A 13169-nucleotide genomic window follows, 5' to 3' on the forward strand; every position below is an offset into this window, starting at 1 on the left:
AGATTCAATGCCAAAGAAAAAGACATGCAGGGATGAGATGACCAAACCACAAAATGGGATATTTGTTCATGAGAAAAGAATGTGCGCTAAAGGCGTGTTAAGACACTGGAGGTCTAGGGGTAGGGTCATTCAGACCTTTGCAAAACGACTTCTGCCATCTTCTCCTCTGTTTATTCCTTTTCCCTCAACAATCCAAAGTGCCCAGGTCCTAGGAAAAAGGTGGTAAGAGTAAGGGATAACTGAAGTTTGGAGGAAAAGGTTAAAGATTATTTTCGCCCTCTCACTCAATCCTGAATTTAACAAATCGTGTAAATTAAATCTGTCACCTTCCTGTTTGCATGAGGTGGGGTATAGAACGCTCAGGACTTGGAAGGACAAGTTGCTTTACACAGGTTGCAGGGAGGTGCCTGGGACCTTGGGCTGTGAAGACCTCTACCCTTTTTCTCTTCTAGGCCTCACCCTCAAGAATTCCCAAAGCCCTAGGACGTTTTTTCCCAGGTATGCAAACAAAACAGCACTTGAGGGTTAAGATTACGGGAAGGGAGTAGAAGGGAGCATTTGAGCTTAAGCGAGGGCTGCTTCTAATAAGGAAGTCGGAGTGGCGGAATCAGTTTGAGAGTCACGTTGGTAAGCGCTGGAGACACACAATGGGTCAAATCAGAGAGCCTAGGAAGCCAGGGAAAGCACTGCGCTTTATACCGGTCTTTATACGGGTCTTTATATGGAAACTGCGCTTGTCAGACTCCAGGGAGATTGCTTGCTGCGGAGTCGGGTGAGGTGAAGTGGGGAGGAGGGGGCGGTGGAAGAGGCGGAATCGGGGGAGAGGGCTCCAAAAGAGGGAAGAGATTGGTTCCCCTGAGGTAGACGGAACGTTTAGAACGCCTCTCCCAAAATCCAGCTATCTCGCTCTTCGGTAACCTCGAGAGTTAACCGAGCCTCAGAAGTCCGCCCCTCCCCTTCGGGTCACCTGCTTGGCGACGCCGCGGTGGTTCCGGGTTACGCGCTCGAGCTTGGCGGCGCGCGGACCTCGCCGAATCCGAGCCGCGAGTCCCAGGCCTCCTCCCGCCCGTGGGGGAGGGCCAAGAGAAGATACGCACCAATCAGGATGTAGACTTTGAGGACGTTAACTCTGGGCCAATAAGAAGACGGAATGCGGGGCCTGGGGGGGCGGGACGGTTGGCTCTTCGGGTTTAAACCTGGGCGGCCGGGCAGTTAACGGCAGCTTGGACGCGTTTGTGGCCCCTACGCCTGTGTGAGCTGTGGGAAGCTAACTGAAACCTGCGGTGGTGCGGTAGCCGCGCCGCGGGACTCGGTGCGGCCGACGGACATCGGCTGGGCAGGTAAGCGGGCAAAGAAGGGGAGAAGTGGTACACGGGCCCCCCACAGGGCCTCCCGCCCGCCCACGGCTGTAGAGATGGGGCTCTGAGTAGCGAGGAGTTGGAGTCTCCCTCCTCTGGTTGCCGGTCCCCGGGCGCTCAGTGCAGAATCCAGGTGTGCGGCCTCCGGGGGCTCGCGTGAGCGGCGCCGTGCGTGCCCCCGGCGCGCCCGAACCCCGAGGTCACGTTATGCTCCCACTGCCCGTCCGCTGCCCGCCGGGCGGCTGCCGCGGCGAGGACCCCAGTGGTCCGTCCACCCGGCTCTGCGAGGCGACCGGGCATTGGGGCGGCGGGACCCGTGCCCGCGGAGGAGTCAGCTTCCTCGGAGGCTGGCCCGAGCGTGCGAGACGGTGACCACGCCCCGGGCCAGCTGGTGCAGACTCTGTGTTGTCATTGTGAAGGGAGAAAGTTCTTCTCCCCTTCTAGTTGGTTTCACCTTTGTCAAACTCTGTATGTTACAGTGCGAGAAACTCTTTGCCTAGTGAGTTAGGATAGCGTGTAGAATTGAAGAACCCTTTAGTCTTGCCCCAGAATGAAAAAAAAAACAACTTTTTTCCCCTGGTTATAAAAGTTATACAGTCTCATTATTTTTAGAAATCCAAGCACTGGTAAATATATACTAAAAAAGGAAGAAAATACTCGCGATTCTTATCAGCCACAGATAAAAAATCTGTTCATATTTGGGTTTACTTCAGATATTTACATGACTGTAAAGTGTATTTGTTTTGAATATAACAAAGCATTTTCATTTATAAAGCAGATCATGCCTCAGTCCCTAGTATTTCAGGAATAAGACATTTGATCCATATCAAATGGAGACATGCATTATCATTTTTAATGGGGGCATAATATTTCTTGCTGTGGCTCTACTATGCCATATTATTTAACCTGTCCCCTAATGGATGGACATTTGTTTTTCTAATTTCTTCATCAGAAAACAGTATGGTAGTGGTTACTTGCAGACATATATGTTTGCATTCTTGTGCAGTTTATCTCCTTAGAATAATTTCTTGGAAATGGATTGTGGCTTCGAAAAAATGGTAGTTTAAATTCCGATTCAGGGTGGGAGGGAGGCTAAACAGGGAGGGGATACACACTTAACGGCTGATTCCAATACAGCGTGGCAGAAACCAATACAGCATTGTAAAACAATTAGAAATAAATTCTGGTTCACAATGCCAGAGTGCCCTCTAGAAAAACTGTCGGTTCCCCCTCCCCCACCCCACTCAGCAGCACAGAGTGTAAGAGTAGATATTTCTCCACACTCTGCCCTGCGTTAAAAAATCTTATCAATCTAAAAGGATAATTTAATGTTTTTATTTGCATTATTAATGAGATGGAACTTTTTATTAGTCATGATTTTCTTTGATAAATCATCTGTCTTTTGTCTATTCTGCCGCTGTGTGTCACTTTTAATAGCTAAGAGGAATGTGAATTAGTGATTTTGAACCTGTTATATAATTTCCACTAGTCTGTTGTTTCTTTGGATTATGGTTATATTTTAGGGTATTTTGTTTTCTTTTGTTCTAATATGCCGTGCTTGAAGCTACACGCTTCACTTCCAAGAAGTAGAGGAATTTGTTCTAACTCAGCAAAGTTTAGAATCTTAACTAGTGACCCAGCCCCTCTTCCAATTTTAAACCCTTCCCTTCCATTCTTGAAATCCTTTCATTTGTAACTAACTCAGTGGAACATTTCAGGTTTTGACAAGATACTGCTGGGTATTTTGGTACAGGTAATATCTGTATTTATCTACAAAATATAAGCTGTTCTAGCATCTGTGTGAAATATAAGCTGTTCTAGCATCTGTGTGAAAGTTTCCCTGTAGGTAAGGAGAAAAGATGATCAGTTCTTTATATTAAAAAAGAAAGAGAAAAAACTTACAGCCACTTACATATCTTGCTAAATAATATATTTTATTATTTGCAAACACCTATCTTCATACACTCAAGAAAAAGTGTGCAATAATTTGACTGCAAAGAAAACATACTAATCATAGTACACATCCCCCATTAAAAAAAAAAAAAAAATCACTTTGGGCTTTAGTGTTGGAAATCCCCCCAGCCCAGTGTCCTGTTCCATTTCTGTCCCTACTTTCCTGTGTTCTGTGTTTATCTCTTCGGTAGGTAGTTTTGTATTGCATGAACGTTGAAATGGATGGTATAATAGTTCTCACAAAGCACCATTTTATTTATATACGTAACATATACTTACATGTTATGTATATAAAATCTTGTTTAAACTTCACAACCTATTGAAATAATTGTTTTCCAACGTAAAAGCTAAGCCCTGCTTTACTTAAATTCATTTAGTCCTTACCATGGGTCAGACTTTGGAGTTTGTACATTGTATTATACAATACAGATAATTCTGCAGAGTTATATTTGGGGACTTCTGATTTGCTTCATCTGTGATGATTGTCCTGAGTTTTTCTTTCTTTTTTTGGTCCTGAGTTTTTCTATGGCAGAAATAGAAATTTCTATACCAGAAATAATGTCACTAAATCCTTATTCTCCTAGATTTGATAATACATCTATGTTAACCTTGAAAGGATTTCACTTAAGATCAAAGACCCTGATCCTCTCTCTTTTGCTTCTACTATAGACTCTCCTAAGCATGGCTTTTTAGTTAGTTGCTTTTGTCTCGTGTATCATTTTTTAGAGTTGATTTTTTTGATTCCCTAAACTCTCTTCTTTTCCTAGGTTTTTTTTTATTTTATTTTTTCAATTGAAAACTAACGCCAGTGAAAGTACATTGAAATAAGGTAGAAAGTTGAAAAAAATAAAATGCTTTGGTTTGTTCTTATATGTTTAAGTGGGAATATTTTGCTACACTCCATGATTATGCTAAAAACAGAAGGATCTTTACCTTAAAATTAAAGGAGAAAGACCATTTGTGGCTCATATAGCAGTATTAATAGATGGATAAGCTTTGTGAAAGATGCTGTGTTTTATCTACTTAGGTCATTTTCACTAAACCAGTTTATCAAATATATGTTTTGTGTTTTTAAGTTTTGACACTTGGGCAAAGCTCTTTATGAGAACTCAGATGAGTAGTGTCATTTGCTTTTAAAAAGAACAGCACAACAAATCAGATACTTGTGGGTTCTGGTTTTAATGAATTTGAACACAAGGCATAGGTTTCCAGGTGTATGTAAATACATGTCCATTTAAAAATTTCTTCTTGTCTCCGGCGTCGGCAGCGGTGTCAGCTGCGAGTGGGAAATGGCGGAGTACTTGGCCTCCATCTTCGGCACCGAGAAAGACAAAGTCAACTGTTCATTTTATTTCAAAATTGGAGCATGTCGTCATGGAGACAGATGCTCTCGGTTGCACAATAAACCGACCTTCAGCCAGACCATTGCCCTCTTGAACATTTACCGTAACCCTCAAAACTCTTCCCAGTCTGCTGACGGTTTGCGCTGCGCTGTGACCGATGTACAGATGCAAGAACATTATGATGAATTCTTTGAGGAGGTTTTCACAGAAATGGAGGAGAAGTACGGGGAGGTGGAGGAGATGAACGTCTGTGACAACCTCGGAGACCACCTCGTGGGGAACGTGTATATCAAGTTTCGCCGTGAAGAAGATGCGGAAAAGGCTGTGATTGACTTGAACAACCGCTGGTTTAACGGCCAGCCTATCCACGCCGAGCTCTCCCCAGTGACCGACTTCAGAGAAGCCTGCTGCCGCCAGTACGAGATGGGGGAGTGCACGCGGGGCGGCTTCTGCAACTTCATGCACCTGAAGCCCATCTCCCGGGACCTGCGACGGGAGCTGTATGGGCGCCGGCGCAAGAAGCGTAGATCCCGGGCCCGCTCCAGGGAGCGTCGCTCTCGGTCCCAAGAACATGGTTGCCACGGTGGAGGTGGCAGAGGGCGGGAGCGTGACAGGAGGCAGTCGAAAAACCGGGAAAGGTCCGGTCGATTCTGAGCCATGCCATTTCTACCCTTTGTCTGCTAGAGAGTGTTGTAGTTGATTGACCAAACCAGTTCATAATGGGAATTTAAAACAAAAACAAAAACAAACATGGGTTTCTGAATAAAATTTGTAGTGATAAAATTAAAAAAAAAAAAAATAAAAATTTCTTCTTGTTTCTCCTACCTCTAGTTCTCCTGGATAGGAATGACGGAATGTTTGTTCAAGAAAGACTTCTGTAACCTAATGGTGCTTTGTTGCCTCCTAGATCTTGGTGAGTTTTCTGTGGTTAAATGATGCTTTTAAGTTCTGCATCAACACAAATTCTCTTCGTTGGCTTCTCAAAAACAGTATTTTCTTCCTCTAATGTGTCACTACAGTCCCTTTTGGCTTTTGTTTCTTCCTCATGGGATAAATGTGGGTGTTCAATGCGTCCCCTACGTACAAAATGCTCGATCCGGGATTCTAATCCTTGGCATTTAGGACGATCCATTAGGGGCTTATAAGTGCGCATTTTCACTCCTTCTACAAAGGCACTGGTCTGCTTTGTGACAGAGGGCTTAACATTTCTCCATTCTATCATTCCATCCATCTTAGGTCCTGTAACATATACAGTCAAGCATTATAGTGGATACTTTACCACAACAGAATCACTTCCAAACTCTGTGAATCTCCCTCCCCCACCACCCTGGATAACTTTGGTTCCCATCATACCTGTTCCACAGGGCAGTGCAACAGAGTCCAGTCCTTGCAGCATACTATACAACATCTGCGTTTTCACAGCATGATTAGCCCATAGTTGCTGAAGGTGGGTAACATTGAACTCCTGAACTTCCCGGTCATAGATCCACTTAATATTTTCAAACTTACAGTCATACAAGACTAAAGGAAATTCCACAGCCATGCTAGACAAGAAACAGGATGAGAGTACACAGCAGCCATCCAGCAGGTCTTAAAAAACAGGATCAGCTGGCTTAGGAGGAGGGCGAAATTTTGTCAATATGGAGTATCTAATAGTTGAGAAGATAGGACACCATCCCTCATGTTGAACAACTTTATAACTAAAAAAAGAAAAACGCAGCAAACCTTGGATCACTTAGTTAGGCTTGATCTACATTACAGAAAATTTCAGTTGTAACAAGTCACCTAGAAGTGAGTTGACTTGGCCCCACCATAGTGCTGTAAAACTATCCAAGGGGCCTGGTCCAGACACCTGTTACTTACTAAAGGGATAGAACAATGACAGAAGAAAATGAAAAGGTAATCACTGTTACATGTGCATAACATTCTACAAGTTAGAGTAAAAGCCTCATGAAGGGAGAATCAGAAACTTAGTTTTTTAGACAATGGTGGGGAGAGGAAGAATATTTTAAAATATATTCTAATATATCTAAGGGCAATAGCTGTTTTTTTTCGGGTTGGGGGGGGCGACAGTCTGGGTGTGTGTTTTTAACTTACCTGTATTGAGGCTTCTGGGGATTTTTCTCTACGTTCAGCAGCTCATCAATAACCTCTGGTTTCTCCATTCCTTGGCCAATCAGAAAAAGAATAGCCATCATACAGCGGACTTGATGATAAAGGAACGCCTGACCAGTCACTTCAAACTGGCATAACTGAAAGGGTTCTTGCCCTCCTTCCCCGGCCAGGTTCTGGCCCACTCGCTGTACTTGAGCAGACAGGATGGTCCTCTGAAAATTAATCACCCCATTGGCTACGTCCATTTTACATAAGTTCCTAAAATCATGTGTGCCAACATACTTCTGAGCTGCATAGTTCATGGTTACAATGTCTAAGTTAGCACAAGGGAAAAAATAGCGGTAGGTCCGCTCAAGACAGCTGAACCTAGCACTGAAGCTAGTTTCTACGGGAGCCCAGGCCAGCACGCGGATGTCTGGAGGGAGCACCCGGTTGAGAATGTGGGTATAACGGATCTCTGTAGCCACATCATTGACTTCGTCTTTTAAGTTAAGATCCTCAGAATCCCTGCCCTTTGGAAAGTGAGAACGTAGGTCAAGAGAAATCACCTGTGGAATTAAGAGAAAGATATTTAGAGATGCAAATAATCTGAATCCTCAGTATGTACGTACACCTAGAATGTATTAGGATTGCTTGCTTTGCGAAACAGGACAATGGCCCTTACCTGTCCAAAGGCACTAACTCCTTTGTCTGTTCGCCCACAGCGGTGATAGTTGGATGTCTGCCTGTTTTCTACCAGTCGGGTCTTGGTTAGAGCCTCAAACAGTTTCTCTTCAATTGTATTGCTTGTGTTTTCCTGGCTGGCAAAGCCCTGATATCCCCAGCCCAGATAGGCGATCTTTAGAGCTACATGTCTTTGACCGTGAGCCCTGAAATCAAAGGCACGCTTCGCTCTCCCCCCAGCTCCTGAAGAATTCTCTCGAATGTTTGAGTCCTTGTTCGTGGCCTGTTCTTTTTTAAGTCGCTTTACCTCCTGCTCCAGTTCCTGTACTCTCTTTAGGAGTTTCTCGGTCTGGATTCTGTCTGCGTCATTTTCAGCCATGATAGGACAACCTCGGGAATAAATACAAAGAGATCCACCCTATCTGAAAAGAGAGTAAAGAGACACAGTTTTAGTGCTGATTCCCTTGGTGATGTTGGTATCTATCATTCCATTATATTCAAACAGTATCTAAGATTTAATTTGAGGCCTAAAGGATATATAGATGTTGGATTCTGCCCAGGGATACAAGCGCTAGCTTCATTATTATGGATCGATCATCTAGATATTATTCTTTTCCATCATGTCTGGTCAATTCACAGTGAAAAAGGAAGGTAGCATCAACCAAAAAATTAAAAAATCCAGCTAGCATTGTTATGATTTAAGTAGTCAGAATTTAGGGGAAACGTAGATTTCAATTCTCTATTCTTCATGAGCCGAGATGGTGGAGGATTGATGTTACTGATATTTTTCCCCTAAAACATTTCCTTTTGATGTCTCATTATATTTGTGCTATCTTCCAATCATAAAATCTTTTTATATGGAGTATTTATGTCTATGCCAAGTTTCTGCTGCTTTCTAATATTGCAGATAAAATTACTGCTTGTGGTGGGTGGTGTGTTCTGTCATCTGAAACAGTTCTGTCTTAAAGGTGGTTCAGTAGAAGCTGACCCAGTGGAAGAAACTTGTCAGTGATTGTACTTCATATTGGAAGTAGAATCGGGAATCAAGAGTTTACCCCTTTAAGCAGCTTGATGGCACAAAGAAGGTATTTAAGCATTAAGTTCTTTCTAAGTCAAATTTAATGCATGTTCTGATAAGAGATTTCTGTACCTCTAGTAGTTAAAATTGTCATGATGGAAAATAAAGTCACTCTGGATAATATAATTTAGATATCAGTGTTGAAATTCCTGACGTATTGCAATAATCTGAGGAAAACTGTACTACATCTGTAAACAGGGACAGTACTAGCGCAACCACTTACTAGCGCTGTAACCTTAGGCTATTTAATCTGTCCATGCCTCATGCTACTCATCTGTGAAAAGGAGATACTAAAAGTACTTATCCCACAGCTGTGAGGATTACATGAGTTAATAAATGTAAAGCACATGAAAACAGTGCTGGGTACATAAAGTGTCCCTCTAAAGTCCAAGTTAGATAATGTACATGAAGCATTATGCCCCATATCATTAATCTCTTGAGCTTTTCTTATGCTAGAACCCACCTATCCTAGGAGCTACTCAAGGTGGCAAGACTTCCAGGCAGTAAAATTGGGAGTGATTAAGATGAGCCTGGAAATGAAAGCAGGTAATAAACCCTGAGTTGAGTTAATGGCTGCAAAATGACCCCAGCCATGAAATCAAAAGACGCTTGCTCCTTGGAAGAAAAGCTATGACCAACCTAGACAGCATATTAAAAAGCAGAGACATTAGTTTGCCAACTAAGGTCTGCCTAGCCAAAGCTATGATTTTTCCAGTAGCCATGTATGGAAGTGAGAGTGGACTCTAAAGAAAGCTGAGAGCCAAAGAATTGATGCTTTTGAACTGTGGTGGTGGAAACGACTCTTGAGAGTCCATTGGACTGCAAGGAGATCAAACCAGTCCATCCTAAAGGAAATCAGTCCTGAATTTTCACTGGAAGGATTGATGTTGAAGCTGAAACTCCAATACTCTGGCCACCTGATGGGAAGAACTGACTCATTGGAAAAGACCCTGATGCTGGGAAAGATTGAAGGCAGGAGGAGAAGGGACGACAGAGGATGAGATGGTTGGAAGCATCACCGACTCGATGGACCCGAGTGAGCAAGCTCCAGGAGTTGGTGATGGACAGGGAAGGCTGGCGTGCTGCAGTCCATGGGGTCGCAAAGAGTCAGAGACGACTGAGCGACTGAACTGAACTGAGTTACTGCCCCTCCAGAGTGCTCCCTTACTGCCTGGACTAATCTGTATTTTACCATATAGTTAACTGTTGTACTTATGTCTGTTCTGTTTCACTGCTATAAAATAGTACATAGGAAGGGAATGGTGTTTGAGCTGGAAGTTTATTATCAGAAATCTAATCAGTGATTTTCTATTACAGAAGGTCCTTCAGTGTAGGAGAAGCAGTGGAGGAACTTGTGGGACCTGATGGACAAAAATGGACTGATATGGATCCAGAAGAACGAATGCTAGTAGCCACTAAAGCTTACACTCATATCTGTGCAGGCCACGGTGAAGGAGATGTCAGGAGAGAAGCCCAGTCCATCCTGTATGATCCCTACAGTAAAGCCTCAGTAACCTCAGGAAAGCGAGCTGCTTTTCCTGCACAACTGCATTACCCACACATAGAAAGCAGTGCCCCTTCAGAAGCAGTCTCAGAGACCTCCCAAAGACTCCGAAAGCCAGTTATGAAGAGAAAGGTGCTGCGTCGAAAGCCAGGTGGGGAAGTATTAGTGACAGATGAGTCGATGATCAGTGAATCAGAGTCTGGTACAGAAAGTGACATGGATGTCTGGGACTTAAGACAAAGGCTGATGAATCTGCACTTCCAGGAAGACAGGGAATCTCCAGTTGATATTTCACAAAAATTTAGTCTACCACGTGAATACCAAGGGATTTCTCAAGATCAGCTCGTTTGCTATCTACGAAGAGAAGAAATGGGCCCTCCAGCTTATGAACAAGACCTGATTGTTGCCAGCCGGCCCAAGTCCTTTATCCTCCCGAGGCTGGACCAGTTGAGCAGAAACCGGGGCAAGATAGACCGGGTAGCCCGCTATTTTGAATATAAACGAGACTGGGACTCCATGCGGTTACCTGGTGAAGATCATAGGAAGGAATTACGCTGGGGTATCCGAGAGCAGATGCTTTGTCGTGCAGAAGCCCAGTCCAAGCCTCAGCATATATATGTTCCAAACAATTACCTAGTGCCAACCGAGAAGAAACGATCTGCCCTTCGCTGGGGTGTTCGTTGTGACCTTGCAAATGGTGTGATGCCCAAGAAACTTCCTTCCTTCCCCCTTTCGCCTTCTTAAGTCTTTTTTTTTTTTTAACTAGTCTCTCCTTTCACAGGATTGTTTGCAATCATCTGGTTCTTAGTATCTCTCCTTTTATTTAAATAGAAACAACTAACTCAAAATACCATGGAACACAGAGTAAGGACTTCACCCATCACTGGTCTTTCCTAGATATATGTCACATTGGTATCTACCACTTAACTTCCAAATGACCATCACATCTAGCAGTTGCAAGAGGAATCATGCCAGAAAAACAGACCTAGTCTTTCTGGTTTGTCTTAGTGAGCAAAGCCAGCACTATTTGTTTCATGAACTTGTTACTTTTGGCCAATGTGAGTTCCTGTTTTTATCATTGTGTTTCTAAGTTGCTGAGCAGTAAGCTTACCTATTAAAGACTTTTGGATATTTGTGAACTTGACCTTATTTTCCCTTAAATATTTTCCAAAGGCAATCTCAAACCTAGGTTATGATTCTGCTTCCAATCATACTCTGCATCATACTCTCCACACTTAAATGAGAGCCAAAGGGAATGAACAAAACCCTGGCCTTTACACACAATCCTACATGAAGGAACAGCAAGATAACCTTTGTTACTGAAGGAATACAGTAATTCCACTAACCATGTTAAATGTTTTTTAATAGATGCTCAATAATAGCACGATATCCAATGCAAGGTTCTAACCCAAGTTTTGTTTCAGAATTATTTCAGTAATATGTTGCCCTCTGTTTGTCACTTCTGGAATGCCATACTTTTTATAATTTGCCTCTGAGATCTTCTTAGAAATCATGTCTGTCATTTGAAAGCTATTGCCACACTGCAACAGAGCTTCAAACTTCTAGCAGCTGGAGCCAGATGCAGACATAACCACCAAAATGAATCTGGCCTGTTGGGGTCAAATCACTAACTGAGCTCATCTGAACTTTTGGATCTGTTTGTTCTTCACTTCTGTTCCAATAATACCTAAAACCTGGGGGCTCTCAGGTTTTAGCATTTAAGCCAGTAGAGTGACAGCAGAAATAGCTTGCTTGTTCAAGGGAAAAACAGCCATGTAACAAAAATGAATGACCTTGACCATTACTATCTGCTAAAATACATTTTCTCTGTAATATTTAAGTTACATCATTCATTCACCCAGTTCCATTGTTAAGCGTTCATCATTCATCGGGGAGAGAAATAATCAGTGGCTCAAAGGTACATGTAACATTCACTGCAAATAAGTAGAAACTGCCAGCTGTCCAATAGTGAAGTAATTAGACATTAGTCATTGGAAATATATGGGGAGCTAACAGAAAAAGAAAAATTAGATCAAGCATACAGGCCGCACAGTATCTGTCTTACTGCACACACAAAGCACAAGGAAAGATCAACACACCTACTTCCAGGTAGTGGGATTCAAGGTATTTGTACCTCTTTTGTAAAAGTTAACAGCAACATAGCATTTTTTACATACAAATCAGTTAAAAAAAAAAAAAAAAAAACTCCCAATGGTTTGCTTCTTCATTTATTTCTCGAAGCCCAATATTACCTACCTTATGAAACCAATTAACTAGTCCAAAGGTGTTAAACCGGTAGTAACACATTTTTGGCAAAAGGGAACTGACTCAGTATTTCCCCAGAACGCCACCTCTCCTCAGGGTGAAGCGCAGTGCTTCTCAAGTAGCTGCCTAATATCAAGAAGGGAAGTAAAAGTCGCTCAGTCGTGTCTGACTGCGACCCCATGGTATACGGTCCAATGAATTCAGCCCAGAATACTGGAGTGGGTAGCCTTTCTCATTTCCAGGGGATCCTCCCAACCCAGGAATCGAACCCAGGTGTCCCGCATTGTGGGTGGATTCTTTATACCAGCTGAGCCACCACGGAAGTCCAGGAAAGGGGTCACCAAATTATCAAACCAATGTTCAAATTTGGGGGGAAACTGTCGCCACACCTCCCCACTCCACATACTACCGGAATCTCCACTTCTAATATTTGGTTTCATGAGCAAACGAATTCTGAGGCAGAAGAGACTACACTCCGCAGTCCCAGGGGCCTCAAGAAATCGAAGTAAACAAGCTCCTAACTGCTGCACGTTTCTGACAACTGCTCCAAGAAGCACCAGACACAAAAACACAGGGTCTTTAGCGAGGTTCCACTTCCATACTCAAAAGAGTGCTCTCCTGAAAAGATCAAGGTACAGGAAAGGGAGCATAGGGGAAATGACAGAAACGTCCATCTGTTTGCGCATCTGTTCGTTCCTCTTTGTAGAATCCAGAAAATAATTCACCCCCAAACACCCGCACACTTACCTTCCGGTTGTCGGCCACGCAGCTTTCCTCCAGACAGGAAGCTGTCACTTTGCGCCGGGTCCTCATGGGAAATGTAGTCCACTTTATGGGAAATGTAGTTCTAAAAGCCGGGAGTGCAGGTTTAACACTGAAATCTGCCTAAT

General features: G+C 43.3%; 3 protein-coding genes across 8 annotated transcripts; 2 read left to right on the plus strand and 1 right to left on the minus strand.

The window, feature by feature from the left end:
- The first annotated feature begins 1204 nt into the window (after positions 1-1204).
- On the plus strand, positions 1205-11158 carry HYLS1 (HYLS1 centriolar and ciliogenesis associated). Of its 2 annotated transcripts, XM_065937365.1 has the most exons (5): positions 1205-1340; positions 5486-5567; positions 6019-6101; positions 8401-8517; positions 9828-11158. In XM_065937365.1, exons 4-5 carry the CDS (start codon positions 8504-8506, stop codon positions 10756-10758), a joined length of 945 nt encoding a protein of 314 aa, XP_065793437.1. In that variant the 5' UTR covers positions 1205-1340; positions 5486-5567; positions 6019-6101; positions 8401-8503; the 3' UTR covers positions 10759-11158. The 2 variants fall into 2 exon arrangements, with proteins under 2 accessions (XP_065793437.1, XP_065793436.1); XM_065937364.1 differs by lacking the exon at positions 6019-6101.
- Positions 4601-5308, plus strand: LOC136169547 (splicing factor U2AF 35 kDa subunit-like). The gene has a single exon (XM_065937368.1). It carries the CDS (start codon positions 4601-4603, stop codon positions 5306-5308), a length of 708 nt encoding a protein of 235 aa, XP_065793440.1.
- LOC136169543 (tRNA pseudouridine(38/39) synthase) lies at positions 5415-13068 on the minus strand. Of its 5 annotated transcripts, none has more exons than XM_065937358.1 (5): positions 13027-13068; positions 7434-7854; positions 6752-7317; positions 6008-6198; positions 5415-5893 (listed from the first exon to the last, which is right to left on the minus strand). In XM_065937358.1, exons 2-5 carry the CDS (start codon positions 7809-7811, stop codon positions 5583-5585), a joined length of 1446 nt encoding a protein of 481 aa, XP_065793430.1. In that variant the 5' UTR covers positions 7812-7854; positions 13027-13068; the 3' UTR covers positions 5415-5582. The 5 variants fall into 5 exon arrangements, with proteins under 5 accessions (XP_065793430.1, XP_065793433.1, XP_065793431.1 ...); XM_065937361.1 differs by having other exon boundaries at positions 7740-7854; positions 13027-13045; XM_065937359.1 differs by lacking the exon at positions 13027-13068 and adding an exon at positions 12271-13014.
- Positions 13069-13169: the final 101 nt, after the last annotated feature.

This window comes from Muntiacus reevesi, chromosome 5, assembly GCF_963930625.1.
Source record: "Muntiacus reevesi chromosome 5, mMunRee1.1, whole genome shotgun sequence".
NCBI classification, from domain to species: domain Eukaryota; kingdom Metazoa; phylum Chordata; class Mammalia; order Artiodactyla; family Cervidae; genus Muntiacus; species Muntiacus reevesi.